Here is a 25,946-nt window from a genome sequence, read left to right as displayed (position 1 = left end):
AGTTGCATGGCTGATCCTCTGCCTCTAATACTTTTAGCCATAGTGCCTGAACAAGCATATGCAGATCAGGTGTTTTACACAAATCTGACACAATAAGCTGCATGCCTGCTTCAGGTGTGTGATTTAGACGCTACTGCATCCAAAGAAATCAGCAGGACAGGCAGGCAAATATTGTTTAAAAGAGTGTTCTCCTCAGAATTTTTTTCCAGCCGGGTGGCATGAAATAGTAGCCGGGTGGCATGAAAAAGTAGCCGGGTGGGGCGAGTTAAAAATGCAGGGCAACTGTGCTTACAGCATAGGAGGAGGTGAGGAGGTGAGCCGATGACAGCCGGGTGGTCACCAAATCTAGCCGGGTGGAGCACCCGGCTAAAAGAGCCTGGGGAGAACACTGCGCAGCCTTAGACCAATCAAATGCAGTAGCTGTTGATTTTGATTGGTGCAATTTCAAGTAGCAAACATATTTTGCATCAACTGATGAACAAATTAGCATCACACTGACCACCTCCACTCTGTGACAACTAATATGATGCTTTGCAGATATCTGAATAATAATCTGTACAAGGGTCACCAACAGTCACTCAGAGATAACATTTCAGATGACAGTAATCTATTAGCTGGACTGAAAATTAAAAGTCAAAATAAGCACATATACACACACCATACTCACCTCCCCTGCAGTCTACTCAATGCCTTTCTCCACTCCTGCGTCCTGTTTGTCCACTGTGATCTATGGAATTCTCCATCCTCCATTTTAAAAATGGCAACGTGCTATGTTGAGTGGACAGAAGCAGGGGTGGGGGTTCAGGAAGGGATGGCGGTGTAATAGGGTGCCTGATGGTTCTGTTATGGTTTTAAGTTTTGACCAGAATATTTCGGAGGGCAGAAGGTCGAGGGCTGCTGAACTAGAATAGACGTTAACACCAGGGAGCATGGGTTCATGGGATCGAGTGTGGGTATAATATACTCATGGGGACCCCAGAAATAGTTTCGCAACTAGAAGGGTGTTCTTAGTGCCGTTAATGGAGACCACCTTTTTTTAGTCCTTTGAACTTTGATCTTATCCCCAGGCGAAGGATGAAAAATCTAGACATCTTGGGACCCAGGAGTTTGAATTCTAGTTGTTCCAGGAACCATGCAGTTTGCATTGTTTATGTCTCTTTATTATGCTTTCTGACAAGGACTAATAATGACATATAAGTGTTTGATTCTACCTGGCCTGTTTCTCCATGTTTTGAAAAGGGGATATGGCATAAATGTTGTACCATGATTCTAACTGAACTGTTTATACACTGTCAATATGCTATGTCTTCAATAAAAACAGTAAAAAAAAATTGGCAATGACTCTAACAGCTCGCCAAGTCAGCACACTGTTAAACTGTGATATCACCCACTTGAGCCATAGGGAAACATGGACATTACCTTGCGCATCAGTTGTGCTTTCAGCTTTAAACTGATAGCAACGGATATATTTCAGTTTTGACTGAATCTTGTCAAAGCTGGAAGAGGTAATTATGTACTTTTCATTTGCAGGTACATCTTGTATTTATTTTAAATAATTTTACTCGGTTCAGGTTCCCTTTAAAAGGTGGCCATAAACCATACCACTGGATATTTCAATGGATCAATTCTAGAATACCATATAATTCATTCAAATATACATTTTCTTTTCCTTGTAATCAACAGCTCCTTTAAAGAGACACTGAAGCGAAAAAAATTATGATATGATTTGTATGTGTAGTACAGCTAAGAAATAAAACATTACGATCAGATACATCAGTCTAATTGTTTCCAGTACAGGAAGAGGTGAGAAACTCCAGTTATCTCTATGCAAACAAGCCATTAAGCTCTACGACTTTCAAAAGTCGTGGAGAGGGCTGTCTTCTGACTTTTATGATCTCAACTGTTTACTTTTTCTCTGCCAGAGGAGAGGTCATTAGTTCACAGACTGCTCTGAAAGAATCATTTTGAATGCTGAGTGTTGTGTAATCTGCACATATTAGAGAATGATGCAATGTTAGAAAAAACACCATATACCTGAAAATAAAAATATGAGAATATTTTCTTTGCTGCTAATCTTCTAGTAATTATTCATAGTACACAACCAATTCATTATATCATATTTTTTTTCCGCTCAGTGTCTCTTTAACTACCTGCGGACCGAGTGAGTGCGAATCTATGTCGGGCAGGGGGCGCTGCGGTCCTGACCGGACGTAAACTCTACGTCCCATTGACCGCGCGCCCCTGCCCGTCTCCGCCGCTCGGTCCGCTCTGCCCCCGCCGCTCGTTGCTGCCCTGCCGCCTCTATGAGGGCAGAGCATTGTGAGCCGGGCAGGAGCCGTTTTCATTGGCTCCTGGCCCTGTCATTCATGTAAGCCGCTCTCATTGGCTTACATGGAGTGACAAGGTCAGGAGCCAATGAAAGCGGGTCCTGACCGGCGCACAGCGCTCTGCCGTCATAGCGACGGCAGAGAGAGCAGCCTGCGGCGGGGACAGAGAGGCGTGTTCGTCGGAAGCGGCGGATCATTGCGGCGATTCGTCGGGAAGCGGCGATTTACGGGACCAGCACCCTCTGGTCCTTAAGGGGGCAGAGGGTGCTGGTCCAGAAAGGGTTAAAGGGGAACTGAAGAGAGGTATATGGAGGCTGCCCTGTTTATTTCCTTTTAAGCAATACCAGTTACCTGGGAGCCCTGCTGATCCTCTGCCTCTAATACTATTAGCCATAGCCCCTGAACAAGCATGCAGAAGATCAGGTGTTTCAGACTTCAAAGTCAGATCTGACAAAACTAGCTGCATGCTTGTTTCTGGTGTTATTCAGATACTACTGCAGAGAAAAAGACCAGCAGAGCTGCCAGGCAACTGGTATTGATTAAAAGGAAATAAATATGGCAGCCTCCGTATACCTCTTCCTTCAGTTCCCCTTTAAATGAATGTGACTCGTGGACATAAATAATAAATTACTATTTATCTTTTGATCACTCAGACTAAAAAGTTAAAAGGAACCCTAGATGAGAGACATTAAGAGGTTGCCATATTATTATTGGTTTAAAAAGCGCCAGCATATTCTGTGGCGCTGTACAAAGTAGGAAAACAAACAAGGGGGTACATAATGATACAGACAATGATATACATCAAATATGGACACTGGTACAAAATACAGAACTGGTGGTTACAATGAGAGATGTAGCATGATGAATAAAATGTAAAACAGAGTGCGAGCTGTCAAATGAACAACAAAATCCAAGACACATAAGGGTGAGAGAGAGAGGATGCCATATTTATCTCCTTTTAAACAATGCCAATCATATACCTGAACAATGCAGCTATTCTGGTCAGATTTGTCATAGACATCTGATCTGCATGTTTGTTCAGTGTCTATTAAAGTATTAGAAGTAGAGGATCAGCAGGACAGATAGGCAATGTGCTTTATTTAAAAGGACAAACATGTCAGCCTCTATATCCCTCTCACCTCAGGTTCCCTTTAAAATTGATCATTTCAAGGAATACATTGAGTATGGCCACATCTACAAATATCCTGAAACAAGTTGTGTAAGCAAAAAACATACGTCTGCATTGCCAATATTCTTCACTCTAACTGGAATAAAAACACTAAACGTTTTTATAGAAACATGAGACCTCTTTATTCAATAAATATGAGTTATAATTTCTTCTGCAGTTAGTGCTTTTTGTCCTGGACAGCAATTACGCTGTAAAATTACAAGGTACTTAAAAGTATTTGGAAAAACATTTTTTTTATTTAATTAAAGCAGATCCTGGTCCTAGGTGTCTGTCCGTTGCTGCGATATAGGTCATAGCTGTAGTGTTGTCCTATGATGTGGATACACTCACTCTCAGCTAAGGGGGAATGCTTCTAACCATGAGAAAGGAGGTCACTGAGCACCTGAGACGTGAACAATGCCAAAAAATACTACGTCTGTCTGCAACTAAACTGCAAAACCGTGGATTCTGAGCACTGCATCAACCAAAGGAACATTTAAAAGAAGTGTAAAAATGTAGAAAAGCAGAGATACACTTGCATAAAAACACATGGAAATCATGGTAAGCTTAAGTGTTGAAGTACAAATGCACTATGCACCCTCTATAGATCAATTCCTCGTTTGCTGTTCGCTCACTGAAAATAATGAGCTTCACAGTCCCAAAAAATTGAAAGAGAGAAAAAAACTGGTTAAACACATTTGTTTTGCATCCATTATTCTAAACTGTATGCACTGGTAAAGCCCACAACCAAAAGCAAAATCTTTTCCCTCCCCACACAAAATACTAAGAAAGGCGGCTTCCATCCCCAGTTCCTAAAAATCTGTTCATGCTCACCTATTGGTATGTTTAACTTCAGTGGAGACATCACCCTTACCTGCCCCAGCACCAACTTGCTTTGTACAGATGAGGCTCCACCTTCTCAGCTCTCTCCCAGAAGGACATTTTTAAAAAATGAGTGACAAACCAGCCCATTCCACTGACAAAACCACTCATTGAGTACTGCAAAGCTCCGGGGGCCCATGCTAAGCCCCAGCCACAGGATACAGAAAACAGCAGAAAGGGGAGGTTAGGTTCAGTATTAACACTAACCTTACAAGAGTGGCACATGTGCCTCATCCCCTCACAAAAGGGACTACTAGAGGCAGGGCCATTGTGATGACTGCACTTCCTCAGATGTCATGCATAACTCAGAAACACCTACATGACATCACTGGAGCCTGAAAGGTTTTGCTTTTCATCGCTGTATTGTCACCTACGGTAACAGAATTTCCTCTCACGCACTATCCTGTAAAGTAACGACCTAAATCTCTCCGAAAGGAATAGAAGCCTAATGGCCCATACTCACGGGCTACTTTTGTGGCCTGTCGCTAGCACACGGGAGCGTGTGCGCAACAGGCCGGCGACAGCTCGTTGTCAGGTCCCTCCGCGTACACACGCGGAAGAGGGATTAGTGCAGCAACGGAAGCTGTCGCCGTCGTTCCTCCCCCTCGCCAGAAGCGCCGTAGATTGTCTATTGGTTGCTGTCGCTAGTCCGCATACACACGCGGACTAGCGACAGTTGCGGCGGCAACTGTCGCCGTGCGATTGACTGCCGCCAATCGCCTGGTGACAGCAGTGACGAGCGACGGTTCGGGGTGCGAGCCTCATACTCACAGGCGACCTGTCGCCGCAACACGCGCGTTGCCATGTGGTTGCGGCGACAATTGTAGCCCGTGAGTATGGGCCATAAATCTTCTGGAACTGGAATAGATACAGAAACGAAAACTTTTGCAGAGTAGGGAAGCATTTGAACCCGTCAAGGTTTTTATATTTATTCATTTGCAGATTTCACTAGGTGAAATGGGAAAACTCCTTAGCATGGAGCAGTGCAACAACTTGCTAGAGATTATAAATCTGTTCTCCATGAAAAAGTTTTGCCCAGAGCCAGGTTTTAAATAACATACCAATTTCTCATAGCTGAAGGAGAAATGCGAGACCAATGCATGAAATCACAATTCAAATGTGGCTTCATTTTCGTGTTTGCATATCATGCAATACTAGATACCACCACACATTCAAATAGTCAGGGAATGGCCAATCACTTACTGATTACTGAACCAACATTTGCATTTGGATGAACATTCTGCGGCCAGACAGTGCTGCTGGAAGACCTCTGTAGTTTCCATAGTCCCGCACCATATGCCACCTTAACCCATTATGTGACCCAGCTAGTAAAAAGCTCCTAACAAGCATGGAAGTATTTATTCTGAGATATTATTGAGCTGTACTGTGAATTCCCAAGAAAAACCACACTGCCTGAGCTCTCCCCTGACACAGAGCTCTGTGATTCTACCATTTACAAGGACACAAATAAATATAGACAAATGTGTAAAATGTGTCAACTTACCTGCTATAAGCTTCAGTCTTACAATGTTGTGGTCAAAAAGTAAAAATTTTCCTGTACTAATCAAGGTGAACATTTTTTTTACTTGTCAGTTATATTCATCTCCATGAAAACCTTAAGGTCCGTACACATCTTAGGCTCCATTCACATTGTGTTGCGATTGTAATGGAGCCAAAAAGTTGCACTGCACATTAATAGTGTGCTGTAATGATACAGTGAAAATCTACCTGGTGAAACCCAGGGCTGTGGAATAGAATTAAAGGATACCAGAGGCCAAACGTTTTGGAGAAAAGGGGGGAGCAGGCATATACTAACACCTGTCCTGATGCCCACCGCTCCCCAAGTTGCTCTCTCTGCCCCCCCCCCCCCAGCTTACCTAACAGCCCCCCCGAAAAGCCCATGGGATCCACTTCCAGTCGTCCGGGTCGTCTCTAGTGCGCAGGTGCTGGCCGCGCTGCGCCCCCCCCCCCCCCCATTTCTCCAAAACATTTAAACTCTGGTATCCTTTAAGATGCCCATACACCCATTTAATGCTGGGAATCGATTCCTGAAAATGTCAGATTGATTGAATTTTGATTGAGTTTGACCAAAAATCAAACAGAATTGATTGGGCAGGATGGAAAATTTAGGTCGATCGGGAGCAGGTCAAGAGCATTGGCCCGTAGCACAGCAATACACTAAACAGTGCAATGCTGCGGTTTGATCGATTTTCAATAGATTCCCTGCTGGAATAAATGTGTAGAAGCAATCAATACCTTCTGTATCAATCCGTTTAAGAAAAGAATCGATCGTTTTCGAAAATTGGGTGGAAATCTATGTGTATGGACTGCTTTAGCCTAGTTTACCTTTTACGTATAGTTGGGGTTTATTAATTAGTGCAATATTGTCATCCTATTTCATAGCACTGTACACCATAAGCAATAAAAACAGTACCTCTCACCAATCTCAGTTTTAATGTTCTATTATATCAGTGTTCTCCCCAGGCTCTTTTAGCCGGGTGCTGCACCCGGCTAGATTTGGTGACCACCCGGCTATCATCGGCTCACCTCCTCACATGCTGTAAGCACAGTTGCCCTGCATTTTCAACTCACCCCACCTGGCTACTTTTTCATGCCACCCGGCTACTTTTTCATGCCACCCGGCTGGAAAAAAAATTCTGGGGAGAACACTGTATATGCTCACAACATGGCACATGTATGAAATGGCAATACTATTCTCTACGGAACAAAATGCCAGCGCATACACCTGCCTTCTGGAAAGATGTTATTCTGCATGCAATGATAGACATCACTAAGGGCTGGTCTTGGCAGAAATAGCTTTGCTTGGTATGTATATAGGTTTCACACACTATTGACATATTGCTCAATTTATACAATACTTCCCATGATGGCTGAGTAGCTCAGAGGTGAACACACTACAAATTGATCTCACAAATCACACAAATCCATTGCTGGCAGAGACTGCACTTTATATGTGAAAGCCATATGGATACTCTTTCAATGCAGGTGCTTCTTCTCACCTTGCCCCTTCTTCCATTGCCACCATCTTGGTCTTCCCACTGCCAGTCTACCCCACGCACCACTCTAGCGCCTGCAAAAATTCCCCTTGCTGTGATCTTCTTCGACTTGCGTCGGGATTCCAAAAGCACACTGAGGGTTAAAAAATTGAAGCAAAAATCAATAAACTTATACAAGCAAACATATAGGTGAATAGCTGTAAATAAAAAGTTCTTCCCTAAAGAATGAACCATGATTTGAGCAGAATCAGAACAAATCTTCATTTGATTAGTACTGCCCTAGATATGCGATCAGGGGTAGTTCTGTACATAGATCAATTACTGTAACGTTTTCGTCAAACATTTCCCACATACTGACATGAAAAATAATCACTTACATATACAGTAATACACCAACTGTACAGTACTCTCTATTAAACCCCAAATACACCCAGTTAGGCATACGTGTAGTGTCGCCACGGGCGTTGGGTGGAGCCGCTAGTAAAAATATTGGTAATTTATACAGTATTACCAATATTTCACTACAGATTAACCTAGCCCCCATTCTCACATGATCTCCTCCTAGTGCCTAACATTAACCCATGCATATGAGAAAGCGAAAAAAGAAGCACTCCGATAGTGCATAGTTTGTGGCCTGCCCTCGAGAAGAGCTCCGTTAGTTTGTGGCCTGCCCTCAATCATTAGTTTTCCCTGACAAGGATCATTTCCATCAAGCCTGGCAAACAAATCTGCAGGGCTGTGGAGTCGGTACAAAAATCTTCCGACTCCAACTCCGACTCCTCAGTTTATGAAACCACGACTCCGGGTACCCAAAATGGCTTCAACTCTGACTCCTTGGTCTGATACTTAACATGGCTGTGGATTTTGTACAAAAATCATCCGACTTGACTCCTCAGTTTATGAAACCACGATCATGACTCCAACTCCGACTGCCCAAAATTGCTCTCACTCCTTGACTCAGACTCCACAGACCTGCAAATTTGTCCGCCTGACACCATACAGGATCAAAGACTCTGCCACAAGCAAGTTGACTGACAAGTGTTATCTTGTTCTCCTCGCTACACCGCACAGCAGAGAAACAGAGCGGGCCCGGGTCCTGGCCAGACCGCAGCAGAGGCGAATGATCGAGGGCAGGCCACAAACACGCTGTTTTTAAGCAACCTGAATGTAAGTGCAACAATTTCTTGCAAAGTTTAAAAATTAAAGTTTTAATGCACTGAGCGCTTATTTTTTCTCTCTCTCATATACTTCAGCAACTGGTTCCACCCAGCGAGAAGCGGCTCCATTGTGCACCGAGGAAAGTTTTGCTTATATTTATGCAAAAAGGCCATCATTAGATAGCGCAGGACATTGGAAATGTTCCTAACATTAACCCTCCTACCTATTGCTTAACAATAACCATCCTCCTAGTGGCTAACACTAACCTCCCTCTCGTTATACCCAACACCAATCCCAGCACCCAAATGACCACTATGTGTAGCCGATTGATTATTTTCCACTACTCCCTTTGTAGTAGTTGATCGGCTACTATCCGAATCAGGCACCCAACTCACCGATTTGGTGCCCGAACACCAATAATTTGCATTGGCGTCTATTAGATGACCTAATCCACTTAGCAAGGACTCAACTCAGTCCCACAGCTTCACAATGCACACTACATAATAAATGTAAAGTATCTTTTCTGGTATTAAAAAACAAAAATAATTTTGCAGCAGTGCATTAGAGAAATATCCTACAAAGAAGACATTGTGCATACAAGTGAGAAGTGACTTAAGTAAGAATTGTCCGAGTAGCTCAAAGCACCTACGTAATTCCTAATTCTCCAGTGCTGCATCAGCTAAATCTCAGTGGCAGGTAATGCCAGAAGAACATTCTGTGTTGCATACTATGTAGATCTAAATATAGTCCAATTAAGTCTAGTATAAATGGAGCCCACCCGTTCTACATAAGAAAACAAGATGACTAACTCGTCTATGAATCAAAAGGACTTTCATTCTTCCTAGTGGTCCTATCCTCACTCTGGCCACCACAGCCAACCCCTGCCAGTGCCGTCATCATTCTGGCCCCTACAGCCAATGCAGTCATCACTCTGGCCCCCAGAGCCAATCTCCAGCCAATGCAGTCATCACTCTGGCCCCCAGAGCCAATCACTCTGACCCCCAGAGCCAACCTCCAGCCAATGCAGTCCTCACTCTGGCCCACACAGCCAAACACCAGCCAGTGCAGTTATCACTCTCGCTCCCACAGCCAAACCCAGTCAGTACAGCAATCACACTACCCCCCCCCCCCCCCCCAGCCAATCCCCAAGCCAGGGTAGTCATCACTCTGCCCCCCACAGCCAAACCCCAGCCAGTGCAGTCATCACTCTGGTCCCCACGGCCAAACCCCAGCCAGTGCAGTTATCACTCTGGTCCCCACAGCTAATCCCCAGCCAAGGCAGTCACAACTCTGCCCCCCACAGCCAATCCTCAGCCAGTGCAGTCATTCTGCCCCCCACAGCCAATCCCCAGCCAGTGCAGTTATCACTCTGGTCCCCACAGCCAATCTCCAGCCAGTGCAGTCACCACTCTGGTTCCCACAGCCAATCCCCTGCCAGTGCAGTCATCCCTCTGCCCCCCACAGCCAATCTCCAGCCAGTGCAGTCATCACTCTGATCTTCCCACACCGCCTCAGCTTCTTAAGAATGTAAATACAGAACCTACCGAGGCATATAGCTACATTTTATTTTCATTCCATCATGCCTCCAATCTTCATTCAGCTGCTGCCTTGACCTCATTCATCCTCTGTGGATTTAATACCAAAACACAGCTGAGTAACAGCCACAGTGCCAGGCAAAGGAAGACACTAAAGTAGGCATACTTTGCACTGGCGGGGAGACAAGCTGCAGCAGTGACTTAAATGAAATCCAAAATTTTATATCTAAAGTAATTTTAGGGCACACAAATCATGGTTTTTATTCAAATATACATGATACCAAACAAAAACAACCAATTCCAAACTTATCTGACACACACAGGAAGTAGTAACTAACAGTTAGGCAGTAAAAGACAGGCACAAAAATCAGACACATAGGCTACTGAAAAAGGGAAAGTTAGGTGAAATGAGTTGGCGTGTGGCTAGGCTGAACTTTTACAGGTGAAGTTGTCATGTACACATTCATTCTAAGGGCTAGTTCACACTGGGAGCTTTGGTAGCGTTTTGCTGATCACCGGCAATCAGCAAAAAGCTGTTTTTTCAGTGTACAGAAAAACAATTTAGGAGTGATTGAGTTTCGTGATTCTATAACATTGAGATGCAATCGCTCCAAATATGCTGCATCCACCATTAGCAAATCGCTAATCACTGGCGATCGCTACAGTGTAAACACTACCATTGACTTGCATTAGCAGCAGCATTGCTGAAAAATCCCTCTGTGTGAACTAGCCCTCAAGCTGATCAATCTGAGGCATCTTGCACACTAGATACACTAGAGAGGAGCACAAAAAGTTAAAAGTTGCATACTACATGATATGCTGAGTTTTTATAAGATACGATTTTTGATTTCGGTAAAAAAAAAAAAAAAAAAAAAAAAAAGTAGCAGCATGCAGTATTTTTTTTTTTTTTTTTAAATCGGAATCAAAAATCAGATCGTATATACAGGTCCTTCTCAAAAAATTAGCATATTGTGATAAATTTCATTAGTTTCTGTAATGTACTGATAAACATTAGACTTTCATATATTTTAGATTCACTACACACAACTGAAGTAGTTCAAGCCTTTTATTGTTTTAATATTGATTATTTTGGCATACAGCTCATGAAAACCCAAAATTCCTATCTCAAAAAATTAGCATATTTCATCCGACCAATAAAAGAAAAGTTTTTAAAACAAAAAAGTCAACCTTCAAATAATTATGTTCAGTTATGCACTCAATACTTGGTCGGGAATCCTTTTGCAGAAATGACTGCTTCAATGTGGCATGGCATGGAGGCAATCAGCCTGTGGCACTGCTCAGGTGTTATGGAGGCCCAGGATGCTTCGATAGCGGCCTTAAAGGGAACCTTAACTGCTGCGGAAAAATAAATTCACTTACCTGGGGGCTTTCCCAAGCCTCCTGCAGCCGTCCTGTGCCCGCGCCGGTCCTTCGGTGCCCTCCGGTCTCCCTCCGCCGCTGAGTTTCGATTTCGGACGACTGCCAGTCGTCCTGGGGCCTCTTCCGCATTCCTTGTCGTAAACTGCAGTAAAGCGCGTCCGCATGACGCCAAACGCGTCATCGCATGACGCCAAAGGCGTCATGCGGACGCGCTTTACTGCAGTTTACGTCAAGGAATGCGGAAGAGGCCCCAGGACGACTGGCAGTCGTCCGAAATCGAAACTTAGCGGCGGAGGGAGACCGGAGGGCACCGAAGGACCGGCGCGGGCACAGGACGGCTGCAGGAGGCTTGGGAAAGCCCCCAGGTAAGTGAATTTATTTTTCCGCAGCAGTTAAGGTTCCCTTTAAGCTCATCCAGAGTGTTGGGTCTTGCGTCACTCGACTTTTTCTTCACAATATCCCACAGATTATCTATGGGGTTCAGGTCAGGAGAGTTGGCAGGCCAATTGAGCACAGTAATACCATGGTCAGTAAACCATTTACCAGTGGTTTTGGCACTGTGAGTAGGTGCCAGGTCATGGTCAGGCTAAAAAAAAGAAATCTTCATCTCCATAAAGCTTTTCAGCAGATGGAAGCATGAAGTGCTCCAAAATCTGATAGCTAGCTGCATTGACCCTGCCCTTGATAAAACACAGTGGACCAACACCAGCAGCTGATATGGCACCCAAGACCATCACTGACTGTGGGTACTTGACACTGGATTTCAGGCATTTTGACATTTCCCTCTCCCCAGCCTTCCTCTAGACTCGGGCACCTTGATTTCCGAATGACATGCAAAAGTTGCTTTCATCCGAAAAAAGTACTTTGGACCACTGAGCAACAGTCCAGTGCTGCTTCTCTGTAGCCCAGGTCAGGCGCTTCTGCCGCTGTTTCTGGTTCAAAAGTGGCTTGACCTGGGGAATGCAGCACCTGTAGCCCATTTCATGCACATGCCTGTACACGGTGGCTCTGGACGTTTCTACTCCAGACTCAGTCCACTGCTTCCGCAGGTCCCCCAAGGTCTGGAATCAGTCTTTCTCCACAATGTTCCTCAGGGTCCAGGTCACCTCTTCTCGTTGTGCAGCGTTTTTTGCCACAATTTTTCCTTCCCACTGAGGTGCCTTGATACAGCACTCTGGGAACAGCCTATTTGTTCAGAAATTTCTGTCTGTCTTACCCTCTTGCTTGAGGGTGTCAATGATGGCCTTCTGGACAGCAGTCAGGTCGGCAGTCTAAAGGTGCATACACACAGACTATATAGTCTTTGGAAAATGCAAGATCACAGACCAATCTTACCACCCCTTCATGTAGTATGAGAGCCATACTCTACACAGTCTTTTCTATGGAGCTGAACTCCCCATCAGAAAAAAATCTTTGCAAGATGCTGCAAACACATATGCTGTACAGACACAAAAGATCAGTATCTGCAAAAGATCTGTTCCTGCCAAAAATCCATTCCTGCAAATTGCAATGATAGTCTATGAGATCTGCAGATCATCATACACACAATTTAACTGACATTCATCTGCAGATCAGATCCACCAGGATGGATTTTCAGATCTGCGGATGATTGCTTGATCTGCAGATCTTTTGCAGATACTGATATTTTGTGTCTGTACAGCATCTGTGTGTGCAGCATCTTGCAAAGATTTTTTTTCTGATGGGGAGTTCAGCTCCATAGAAAAGACTGTGTAGAGTAGGGCTCTCATACTACATGAAGGGTGGTAAGATTGGTCTGTGATCTTTCATTTTCCAAAGACTATAGTCTGATGTGTGTATGAGCCTTTACCCATGATTGCGGTTTTGAGTAATGAACCAGGCTGGGAGTTGTTAAAAGCCTCAGGAATCTTTTGCAGGTGTTTAGAGTTAATTAGTTGATTCAGATGATTAGGTTAATAGCTCGTTTAGAGAACCTTTTCATGATATGCTAATTTTTTGAGATATGAATTTTGGGTTTTCATGAGCTGTGTGCCAAAATCATCAATATTAAAACAATAAAAAGCTTGAACTACTTCAGTTGTGTGTAATGAATCTAAAATATACAAAAGTCTAATGTTTATCAGTACATTACAGAAAATAATGAAATTTATCACAATATGCTAATTTTTTGAGAATGACCTGTGTATATTAAAAAAAATGGAATTGCATGTAGTTTTTACTGAAGGTTATGTCTATGCATTTTTTTTAACATTACAGCATTTGCTTACTGCCCATTATGAACATTTGTTACCAGTTCACATTTGTTACCAGTTCAGCAACAACAACAACAAACCCTAAAAAAGCAGATATTACCGTTCACTTCCCGGTGTAGTAATTCGATAAAAGCGATGCCTGAGATGATGTTTGTCACCATGGTAACACACGGTGCACAAGTCATAGTTTGTGCACTCTGCACACTTCCAGCGTATTCCAATAATCGGCTGCTGCCTGCACGTATCGCACATTGTCCCATCATGTTTGACACCTTCAGAAGAAAAAAAAAACGGTTGATTTTTGATTAATAAAATGTATCAAAATGCTGAACCAGAAGTTTATAGTATTAGTAACATAGTATAACTGTTCTTTTAAAAAATCTACAGAGCACTGAATAGACCAGCTGGTCTCATATTAACCTTGTTATTCATCTAAAAAACCCCAGGCAATAAAATGATTCATAACTATGCACACAAGGAAAAAAACAAGATATAAAAAGTGTGACTCATGATAGGTTTTCAGGCATGCCTGATGCTGGGTACACACTATGGGATTTTCTGGTCGATTTACTGTCAGATCGATTATTTCCAACATGTCCGATTTGCTTTTCGATAGGTTTCCGAGCATTTACCGATCAATTTCCGTACACTTTAATCGGAAATCGATAGGAAAATGCTCGGAAAACGATCAAAAAGCAAATCGAACATGTTGGAAATAATCGATCCGACAATAAATCGACCAGAAAATCTCATAGTGTGTACCCAGCATAATGAGTTTACTGACAAGTTACGCTGATCATATGCTATACAGCGGTAACCCAATTAAAGATATATCCACTGTTCACCCAATATTGATAGAGTTCTACTTCTGTGCGCCCGGTGGGTTTCGGGACACGTCAGTTTCCAATCACCAGCCTTTGGATCCCAGAGGTAATATATAGTGACGGAGAGAGGAAAAGAAATATCCAGGAGCTACTCGCCATGGTTTACTTCAATAAAAGTTCAACTTTTAATGCAATTCTTCCAATAAAAACTTTTTCCAAGGATAAAAGGCAAAAAAAGACAGCAATACTTATCAGACAGGAGGTAGTACACAAGGTGCGGAGGCAGGTCGACGATCGTTTCGCCCCTCTATGAGGGCTTTCTCGAGACCATCTACCCCCTCTATGTGTGTCCACTCATATATACCCGAGACCCCACCCTCCCAACCAGGGCTGTGGAGTCGGAGTCGGAGTCGTGGAGTCGGAGTCGTGGAGTCGGGCAATTTTGGGTGCCTGGAGTCGGAGTCGGAGTCGGGAAAAAATGCACCGACTCCGACTCCTAATGAATTTGTAACTGTAATTAAAATAGAAAATGTGATAAAATGTTCTATTTCCCAGATAATAGTCATTAAAAATAATGTATATATACAGTATATATACAGTAATAGCTGTGCTTAGTCCACAAAAATGAAATAAACCAGTCAAAATTAGTTACTTGTGCTGCTTCAATAAAGCAGTCCCCGTATTTTTAAGGTCAGATATACATATCTGATTGTGACTGTATATATGATGTGTACACAGGAATCTCTTATATATACTAAATAACATCTATGCTGTAAGAATAAAGCCTGATGTGTAGCTGTGTCACTAATAGAGATGGTCAACGAGATGGAAATAATTCTGCATTGATGCTGATTTATGCAAATGTATGCACTCCCTTTGCTGATGAAATCAAATAATGTGATATGTTATTAAAATTTGGTTTGGTGACTACAAATTAAAGGGTAACTGAAACGGATGAAAAGTAAAGTTTTATACATACCTGGGGCTTCCTCCAGCCCCCTTCAGGCTAATCAGTCTCTCGCTGTCCTCCACCACCCGGATCTTCTGCTATGAGTCCTGGTAATTCAGCCAGTCAGCGCTGTCCGGCCGCATGCCGCTCCCACAGCCAGGAGCATTCTGCACCTGCATAATAGTGCTGCACAGGTGTAGTATGCTCCTGGCGGCGGAGTGTGTGCATGCGCACTACGCCTGACTGGCTCAAGTACCTGGACTCATAGCAGAAGATCCAGGTGGTGGAGGAGGACACACAGGGACTGATTATCCTGAAGGTGGCTGGAGGAAGCCCCAGGTATGTATAGTACTATACTCTACATATGCACTCCCCACAGAGCTGCAGGAATCCACTGAGAATGCTGTCCACATTGAACACAGAGGTGTTGTCTGTTTACAATCTCCTCATTCCCCTGCAGAGTACCTACACATCATTCTTACATGTACCCACACTTACATTGCCTAGGGCCTGATAGATGTTCTTTGTTCCGGTTTGTACCTTTTACAAGTACTCTTACCAAGGACTAGTTTTAGTCTAAAGGGAATAAATATAGTAGTCTACATATCCTTCTCACTTCAGTTGTCTTGTAAAATTCCTAAGCGTTGGCAGTTAAGAGACGAATTTCATGTTACATACTTTTAATCAACAAAATTGTAATATGCAAATTAGAGGAGTCGGAGTCGGAGTCGGTGGAATCCTAAACTGAGGAGTCGGAGTCGGAGTCGGTGGATTTTTGGACCGACTCCACAGCCCTGCTCCCAACCAGTCACAGGCCAATGGCAGCAGCTCACCTTACCAACACACCTGTATGGTGTGAGTAGTGTCCGTCCCTCCTCCACTCAGCCAATGTACACCTACATGTCCCCTGCACGTAGCCGGCGTTGCATCCACGCAGACGCATAACTCGGCGAAGCGCTTTCCATACGCGTCATCTATCCCGCGCCGCCAGCCGTCTATTGTGGCCATCAGTTGACGTCACCACGTACGCGTCACTCAGACGCGCAGACGCATAGGGACCTGGGGACGGGTGGCTGCCATCTTGTGGACATTTTACAAATTACATCTACATTACACAGATCCTAGTTTCCGCAGTCATACGGATCCGCGAACCAGGGGCAAAATATCGCCACCTACTGGTCACAGAACTAATTACTAGCACACTATGAAATAGTAAAGTCCATAAAGTACTGGACCCACAATTGGCTTCACGCCAATAGCCTGTGACTCGATCGGGCCTCCTAGTCCCTAGTCCTATATGAGCGGCACACACCAACAGGCACATTTACATCAAAGAAACATCTCGGGTCCGCCTCTGGGCCAGATACATTGACGATATCCTCGTGGTCTGGGCGGGGAGTAAAAGTGAGTTCCAGGATTGGATAGGAGTACTGAATGATAATGATATTAATCTACATCTTACTTCCAATTGGGGAGGTTTGGAGTTAGATTTCCTTGATTTAAAGTTGAGCATAATAGGAAATGAAGTCATTACAACTACATACAGGAAGGCCACAGCTTCCAACATGGTATTGCACGGTGAGAGCTTTCATCCAAACCGTTTAAAGGAAAGCCTGCCATATAGCCAGATGGTGCGTATGAAACGCAATAATACGATCCCAGAGATGGGAAGACAACAAATGTTGGAAGTAAAAAAGAGATTTTCGTCCCGTGGATACAAAGAGGACATTCTGAATTCAGCCTTGAAGAGAGCTGAGGGATTGGATAGAGAGACTCTCTTAAAGAAAAAGGAGAAAACCAGAAGGAACTGCTTCTTTATGCACTTTTCCCACTCTCCTTTGGGAGATCACATAGCAGGAGCGATTAAAAGAAATTGGGGCCTTTTAAAGACCGACCCCTTATTGAAGGATAAGTGCTCCCAACCCCCTTGTATTTCTTTCAAAAAATGTAAAAGTTTAAAAGATTATTTAGTGAAAAGTGAGTATAGAACAGAACAGACTAGGACGTGGCTTAATCGATCAAGAGTTGTGGGAAATTTTATGTGCAGTAGATGTATGTATTGCAGATACCTAAAGCAGGGAAAGTGGTTTTCCTTCTTGAATAGCACTTATAAAACCCAACACTTTTTCAATTGCCGTACAGAAATGGTAGTTTATGCAGTAGTTTGTCCTTGCAATTTAATGTATATAGGTAAAACTACCAGACCCATGGGGGAGAGATTCTCTGAGCACTTTAGGTCTATAGAGAGTGGCAAGGGAGCCAAGAGACTTATTAAGCACATTAGAAGCCAACATGGGGGTAACCCTGAGTGTCTCAAGTTTTTTGGGATAGATAAGGTGGTAGAGAATAGGAGAGGGGGGATTAATGGAGATGAGAAATTGCTACAGTTGGAAAGTCGATGGATAATTAAACTGGGGACAGAGGGCCCTGTAGGATTTAACGATCGGATTGATATGGGGATGTTTTTGTAATTGATTCTAACACGATGACCGAAAGACATGTGGGGATGTTGTTTCATCACCCAGAGTGCCGCTGGGAGTGCTATGTATAACCTTTTTGTGTTTTTTTCTCCTTTTACCATTTTGCCATGTGTAATTTGGACCGATGATGGGCATCTTGGACCTGTGGGGTGGTTACATTTGTTTCCCAATCACTTGATTCCAAGGTCGGAGGTCTGCTTGTATGTAATCACAGATTTGGTTGGTTTATTGACGAGACCAATGATAAGGAAGGCACATGGTGGGGGGTCTCCTCGTTTCCTAGCCTCATTGAGGTCTCATTAATTTATGTTTAGCATAGCTCATATTGTATAAACACTTTGATGACTGTTACGGTGTTTTTAATGTTTCTTTGATGTAAATGTGCCTGTTGGTGTGTGCCGCTCATATAGGACTAGGGACTAGGAGGCCCGATCGAGTCACAGGCTATTGGCGTGAAGCCAATTGTGGGTCCAGTACTTTATGGACTTTACTATTTCATAGTGTGCTAGTAATTAGTTCTGTGACCAGTAGGTGGCGATATTTTGCCCCTGGTTCGCGGATCCGTATGACTGCGGAAACTAGGATCTGTGTAATGTAGATGTAATTTGTAAAATGTCCACAAGATGGCAGCCACCCGTCCCCAGGTCCCTATGCGTCTGCGCGTCTGAGTGACGCGTACGTGGTGACGTCAACTGATGGCCACAATAGACGGCTGGCGGCGCGGGATAGATGACGCGTATGGAAAGCGCTTCGCCGAGTTATGCGTCTGCGTGGATGCAACGCCGGCTACGTGCAGGGGACATGTAGGTGTACATTGGCTGAGTGGAGGAGGGACGGACACTACTCACACCATACAGGTGTGTTGGTAAGGTGAGCTGCTGCCATTGGCCTGTGACTGGTTGGGAGGGTGGGGTCTCGGGTATATATGAGTGGACACACATAGAGGGGGTAGATGGTCTCGAGAAAGCCCTCATAGAGGGGCGAAACGATCGTCGACCTGCCTCCGCACCTTGTGTACTACCTCCTGTCTGATAAGTATTGCTGTCTTTTTTTGCCTTTTATCCTTGGAAAAAGTTTTTATTGGAAGAATTGCATTAAAAGTTGAACTTTTATTGAAGTAAACCATGGCGAGTAGCTCCTGGATATTTCTTTTCCTCTCTCCGTCACTATAGATACAATCTGTTTTTCATCTGGACGTTGCACCGCTGGTATAATTGTGATAAAGCTTTGAGGCAATGGTGTGCACTCGCTCTTTTAACCTGCCTGTTTATCATGGATCCCAGAGGTAAGCAGACCACTTATTTTTGACTATACAGTTCAACTACATGCTGTATACAGGTATTGTGGGCTTGCACTAGTCATTTCCATTGATTGTTGACAACTCTGCCATATTAACTATATAAACAATAAGTTTTGAATCAGGATGTGACCATTTATTGGCCAATTTAAAAGAGTACACTTTCAGCTAATATGCCTTCATCAGACTTAGTTCTTGTACGCTGACAAGATGTTACCGTAGAAAACACAGCTTATATACATCTCACATGAAAAGAGATACACAGATTGTTTGGCAAACATAAATAAATGTCATTTAGATGCCTAAAAGGACAACTGAAGTGAAAAGATCATGGAGACATTTTCTTTTAAGCAATACCAGTTGCCTGGCAGTCCTGCTGATCTTTTTGGCTGCAGTAGTATTTGAATAACACTAGAAATAAGCATAAAGCTAATCTTGTCAGATCTGACAATTGGGGTTGCCCGTAATTGAAATTATGACTGAGTAGCACTTCCTGATTGCAGGAGAGTGATGTTTACTTGCCCATGCTGCCAACTATAGCCAATGCGCTCCACGTCACTCCCATGCTTCCTTCTTCTGGGTTGATTTCAATTATGAGTAAACCTACTGACAATAATGTCAAACATCTGATCTGCATATGCTTGTTCTGGGTCTATGCATAAAATTATTGGAGGCAGAGGAGCAGCAGGACAGCCAGGCAACTGGTATGGTTTAAAAGGAAATAAATATAGCAGCCTCCATATAAATCTCTGACTTCATTTGTCCTTTAATCACAACAAAAAAAAAAAAAAAAAAATGGAGTCTTGAATGGATGTTTGCTAATTAATGAGAGATAGATAAGACCCTTTGTTTACACAACTGTAAATACTACAGTACTGCATTAACTATATAAGGGGCAGATTATCAGTTTTGGCCTGTTTGTTTTGTTTCTCCATTGACTTAAAGAGACTCCGTAACAAAAATTGCATCCTGTTTTTTATCATCCTACAAGTTCCAAAAGCTATTCTAATGTGTTCTGGCTTACTGCAGCACGTTCTACTATCACCATCTCTGTAATAAATCAACTTATCTCTCTCTTGTCAGACTTGTCAGCCTGTGTCTGGAAGGCTGCCAAGTTCTTCAGTGTTGTGGTTCTGTGATGCATCTCCCCCCTCCAGGCCCCTCTCTGCACACTGCCTGTGTATTATTTAGATTAGGGCAGCTTCTCTCTTATCTTTTACAAGTTGGATAAATCCTCCTCTGAGCTGGCTGGGCTTTCACATACTGAGGAATTACATACAGACAGAGCTGTCTGCACACTGCAGGAATAAACAGCCTGACACTTCAGTGGAAGATAGCTGCAGGGGGAAAGAAACACACAAATGGATCTCTTGAGATTCAAAAGGAAGGCTGTATACAGCCTACTTGTGTATGGATGTATTTTCTATGTGTGGACATACTGTACATCAACCTACTTCCTGTTTTTGGTGGCCATTTTGTTTGTTTATAAACAAACTTTTAAAAACTGTTTTTAACCACTTTTAATGCGGCGAGGAACGGCGAAATTGTGACAGAGGGTAATAGGAGATGTCCCCTAACGCACTGGTATGTTTACTTTTGTGCGATTTTAACAATACAGATTCTCTTTAAGGGGCCCATACACTCAGCCGATTTTCTGGCCGACCGATCGATCCATCGCAAATCGGTTGGCCAATCGATCGATGGCCGATTTCGATGGATTTCCATCGAACTGGCAGGGTGGAAAATTTAGGTCGATCTGATGAGATTGCTTATCAGTTTGCATTGGCCTTAATGGAAATCTGATGGCAAAAAAATGCCATCAGATCGAATTTCAATAGATTTTAAACTGAAATCTATTGGAATTCTATCCTGGTAAAAAATGTTCTAAAAACGCATCAGATAGATCATCAGATGCATTTCTTATCTATCTGCTGCCAATCTGACGAGTGTATGGGCACCTTTAAGATTGCTGCATCTTTACCCATTTATGAATGAATTTGTATGTATACTGCGTGGCTGGTGACTGGTAAGCTAACTGCTCAGTAATTTCAATAGTTTTTAGCAGCCTTTGACAGGGCCCAGATTACTGACTGAGCGCCGCTATAGCAGTAATTCATAATACAACCTAAAGCAGCGCCAGGTGCTCCCAAATTTCCAGCGCCATTTTTGCCTTAAGGGGGCCATACACTAGGCGACCAACCAACCAATCGACCATCCAATTCGATTATTATAATCGAATTGGATGACAATTGGTGCTGCCAAGTGCATGCCCGACCGACAAAGCGACCAATTTCGGGACAGAAAGTGGACGCACAGTCGATCACGCATGTTGGAAAATGTCGGGCCGAGGTTGGTTGGTCAGGTGCACAGCGGTACGGCGGCCGAATTGCGAACGAGCGACAAGACAACAAAACCCCCACCGCAATGTATAAATGTATGTAGTGTATGTGCATTCATACATTACCTGTCCGGTGTCAGCCTCCACGCTGTTTCCGTCCATCTTGCCGGGTTCCGCATACACGCCGGCGGTGATATGTCTGACGTCAGACGCTATGCGCCGCCAGCGTGTATGCGGCTTACCCAGCGAGATGGACGGATGGACCCGGCGAGCTGCTACAGGACAGGTCATGTATAAATGCACTACACAACATACATTTATACATTTTGGGGGCAGCGGCGGCTCAGCAGATTCCCTGATGACTTCATGCTGAAATCGGACGGGAATCAGCCTGTAGTGTATGGGCAGATTCGATTAGAGACAAATTTATCTCTTGGTCGAATCTGCCCATAGTCGTTCTAATGTATGGGCACCTTCACTCGACTGGGTGATCATCATGGTGTCAGTACTCCTGATGGTGATGGTCATATCTAGGAGAACTTATTTTGGTCTCTTTTTAGTCCCCTATACTTTCCTAGTGGTTTTGAGTCACCCCGAGCTGCTTGGGTATTCTGATGGAGAATCATATAATCAGTTTAGTCAGGTCAGGTGATAGATATGCAAGTCTCTGATTTGCTTGTCCCAGAGCTTTTCAAATATATCAGCTGATCAAACAGATTGCATGCTTCTCTGAGTTCTCTTATGCTGGGCATACACGGCTCGTCTTTGCCACTTGATTCTCCCGCTCGATTCCACAGTCAATTCTCTTATCTTCAGCTTGTTTTTCTTATCTTTTTCCATTCATTGCAATCTGGAATCGAATGGCATAACGATCGGGCAGGAGATCGCACATCGGAAATGATCTATCGAGCCATCTTAATGACTCAAAAACGAGCCGTGTATGCCCAGCATTATGGTAAACAAGACCATTACTACAGAGGAAAGAAACAAAGGACACCCAGAATACCTATTGAGAAGGAACACATGCACCACAGAGATAAATATTTTTCCCTATGACCTTTATTTTGCTTTAGGCTAATTTCACACCAGGACGTTGCATTAGAGGGGGCGTTAAGGTCGCATAACGTCCCCCTAACAACGCCTGGTGGTGCTGGATCTGGACGTCAGAGTAAGCCGCGTTGTGCAGCTCACTCTGGCGTCAGCGATGCCGTGATGCGCACTCTTGCGCGCATGCGGCATCACGTGGTTCCGCCGGCCAATCGCCGCACAGAGCGGCTGCTCCAGGAAGTAAACACTGCATGTCACACCGTGCAGTGCATATTAATTAGCCATGTGCCTGGCCGCTCTCCGCTCCTCCCCAACATTACTGAGCATGTGCAAGCAGTCTAACGCGGCTCAGCCGCGTCCAAAGTACTGCATGCAGTACGTTGTCTTGTGACGCAGCGTTACAATGTAACGCAACGTCCGCACTGTGAACAGCCCCATTAATTTTTCAATACTGTGCGGTGGGCTGCGTTACAGGCTGCTCTAACGTGCGCCTGTAACGTCCCACTGTGAAACCAGCCTTAAAGTGATCTTGTGTCGAATTTGACACAGTGTCAATAAGGGCTCGTTCACATGTGTGCCTTTCATCTCATGCATTATGCTAGAAGGAAAGCATCTTCCCTATGTAGTCAAGCTAACAGGGGCATCGCTCAGACTAGGAAGCTTTCAGGCTCAGATTTTTTTCTCAGAGGTAGAAGTGAGCAATTGATCAGCACCTTTCATCTTTTATTTGCCTACAGCCATTTTTATTTCCTATCCAGCAGAAATTTGCATAATTGGCAAACTTTCTGCTGAAATCTACTCAAAGGTGTACAAACTTCAGACTAATGCAGTACCATAGTAAGGGCCTTTTTCCACTACACACAGATTGGATGCAGGATGAATGCAGAAAGACTCCAATGAATGCCTATGGGCCTGTTTACCAGGGCTGTGGAGTCAGAGTCAAGGAGTTGGAGCAATTTTGGGTACCTGGAGTCGGTGATTTTATAAACTGAGGAGTCAGAGTCTGAGGAGTCGGAGTCAGAAGTGAGAGTCGGATGATTTTTGTACAAAATCCACAGCCCTGGTAAGTATTACACTAAGGAGTCGGAGTCTGAGCCATTTTAGGTACCCGGAGTCGGAGTTGGAGGTTTCATAAACTGAGGAGTCTGTGTCGGAAGATTTGTGTACCGACTTCACAGCCCTGGTGTTTACACTAAACGCGATTTTTCTGATGCAGATTTTCCCATAGGCATTCATTGGGGTCAGTTTTTCTGCATCAAATCTGCGCATAGTGGAAACAGGCCCTAGGCGAAAGCAAAAAGTAAGCGCATGTCTATTCCCAAGCAAAAGCTCTCATTCCTTTGCACAAAAGTACAATCACGCTTTAACTACATAACGACCACGTCACGCCGATGGGCGTGACCGCGGTGGCAGCCCCAGGACCGCCTCACGCCATCCTGGAGCTGCAGTTTCCCAGGGAACAGCTGCACTCATGCGCGATCGTTCCCTGCCAGTTCACGGAGTGGAGCTCCATGATTAGCCTGCTAGCCCCCGATCGCGGCTAGCAGGCTGTTTGTAAATGAAAGGGGAAAGAAATCCCCTTTGTTTACATCCGTACAGCGATGCGGTCTCCAGCAGCGCTGTACGAGATCGGCAATCCCCAGGCCTCTGATTGGCCGGGAATCGCCGTCCCCTCATAGGCTGCTGCCTATGAGAGGCGGAGAACAGGACGGATCGCCGTCCTGTTCAATCAAGTAGGCGGAGGGGAGGGAGGAAGGAGAGGGAGCCAAAGAGAGCCTCTATGAGGCAAAAAAATATAAATAAAAAACAAGTGCAGCAGCGATCGGACACCTCCGGCAGCATGTCCTCTTAGGGACAAAAATAGGAGGCGAGTTCAATCGCTGGGCTCCTTAGCTGGGCTGTGCAGGAGGCTGAAGAGCCTGCATAGGCCAGTGCAGCAAAAAAGGGCCTGGTCATTAGGGGGGGGGGGGGGTTTCAACACTGCAGTCGTCAAGTGGTTAATAGTTCTCAAATGATTCTTCCTCCTACCTTGCAAATAGTAGTTTATGTACTTGGGAAAAAACAAAATAAATCCCTGTCGGTGCTCCACAGACACCACAACAAGATCAAGTTATTAATCATGGATATATTGAAAACATAGGAAACCAAACATTTGCAAAAATACTTTTTCTTTTTAATTTTCAAAAAAGTGCAGAATACTGTATGCAAAAACTTTAATCACGTAAAAAAGTGCATATGACTGGTTGACAAAGGCGACAACATCGATTTGTTTCGGGTCGATGACCCTTCTTCAGGCCTTTATATATACAGTGAACATCTATAAAGTATAAAAACACTACAATTAAGAACTGTAATACAATCAAAATTTAAATTAAAGGTAATTAACCTTTAAAGAAAGAGAAACGCCAAAGAAGTGTATGAGATAAAATAACCCATACCTGCATGCAATAAAATACAAAGTAAATAAAGAAACACCTAATAACGTGAGTAAGATAACATGAAGTGAGTGAAATAACACCTCACAAACTTAATGTGCACTTTAAAAGATAAGAAGAGGATGAACTGAAAATGAAAACAACAAAAATAATGAATAAGAACACAACCTGTACCTGCACAATTGAATTACACAGTAGAATCTGAGCTGGACAAATACAAAACCAGGATAGACCACCTACATGGATCAATGCAGGAACCTACCTTGCAAAGACAGTACTGGTGGCATTGGCACCTTCAATTCACTCAAAACTGTTACAAGTTCTTACTGCTGTGCAACACTCTCCATTTGGGAGAGACCCTAATTTCTAGACTTTAACGGCAGGTGTTGCTAAGAATAAAGGTAGGAAATAATTGATCGATACCCTAAACAGATCAATGTTCGACTAACAAGACGAACAGGTGTGCATTTAGGGGCCTTCATTTGTCTTTGAGTCTCAGAAGATCTAATAACTTTATACTGCACTGGTTTGTACTGAATCGAGCAGTATAACAACAGTAGAAGTGATGCAGATAAATATAATACAATACATAAACCAGATCTCTGATATTTGATCTAATATCAGTTATGGCAAAGTGGCAAATGACAGACATTTGGTATTTATTTATTGGTAGATACAGATTGTTCACCACATCTTATAATGTTTGCCTACCAAAGTAAGGTGCGATTGTAAATGTTTCATATGGAAATCAGAATAAAAAAATGGCTATAGTTTTAGATGTATAACAGTTCTTTACCATGCATAGATGCATACTCATATTATCCTTGTATATAAAGTGCATCTTAATTGCAATAACAAAAGAACATAAAGATGCACCA

At 43.7% G+C, this 25,946-nt stretch overlaps 1 protein-coding gene across 3 annotated transcripts in view; it reads right to left on the bottom strand.

Moving 5' to 3' along the window:
- MIB1 (MIB E3 ubiquitin protein ligase 1) overlaps positions 1-25,946 on the bottom strand; it is a 163,115-nt gene that overhangs the window by 121,542 nt on the left and 15,627 nt on the right. For all 3 annotated transcript variants that reach the window (XM_068237245.1, XM_068237243.1, XM_068237244.1), the window contains exons 2-3: positions 13,799-13,970; positions 7,398-7,527 (exon numbers count right to left, since the gene is read on the bottom strand). In XM_068237245.1, coding sequence (XP_068093346.1) covers positions 7,398-7,527; positions 13,799-13,950 — 282 coding nt within the window. In that variant the 5' untranslated portion in view covers positions 13,951-13,970. The remainder of the gene's footprint in view (positions 1-7,397; positions 7,528-13,798; positions 13,971-25,946) is intronic.

Source organism: Hyperolius riggenbachi, chromosome 5 (assembly GCF_040937935.1).
Source record: "Hyperolius riggenbachi isolate aHypRig1 chromosome 5, aHypRig1.pri, whole genome shotgun sequence".
In the NCBI taxonomy this organism is placed as follows: domain Eukaryota; kingdom Metazoa; phylum Chordata; class Amphibia; order Anura; family Hyperoliidae; genus Hyperolius; species Hyperolius riggenbachi.
This window is presented reverse-complemented; position numbering and strand designations above follow the sequence as displayed.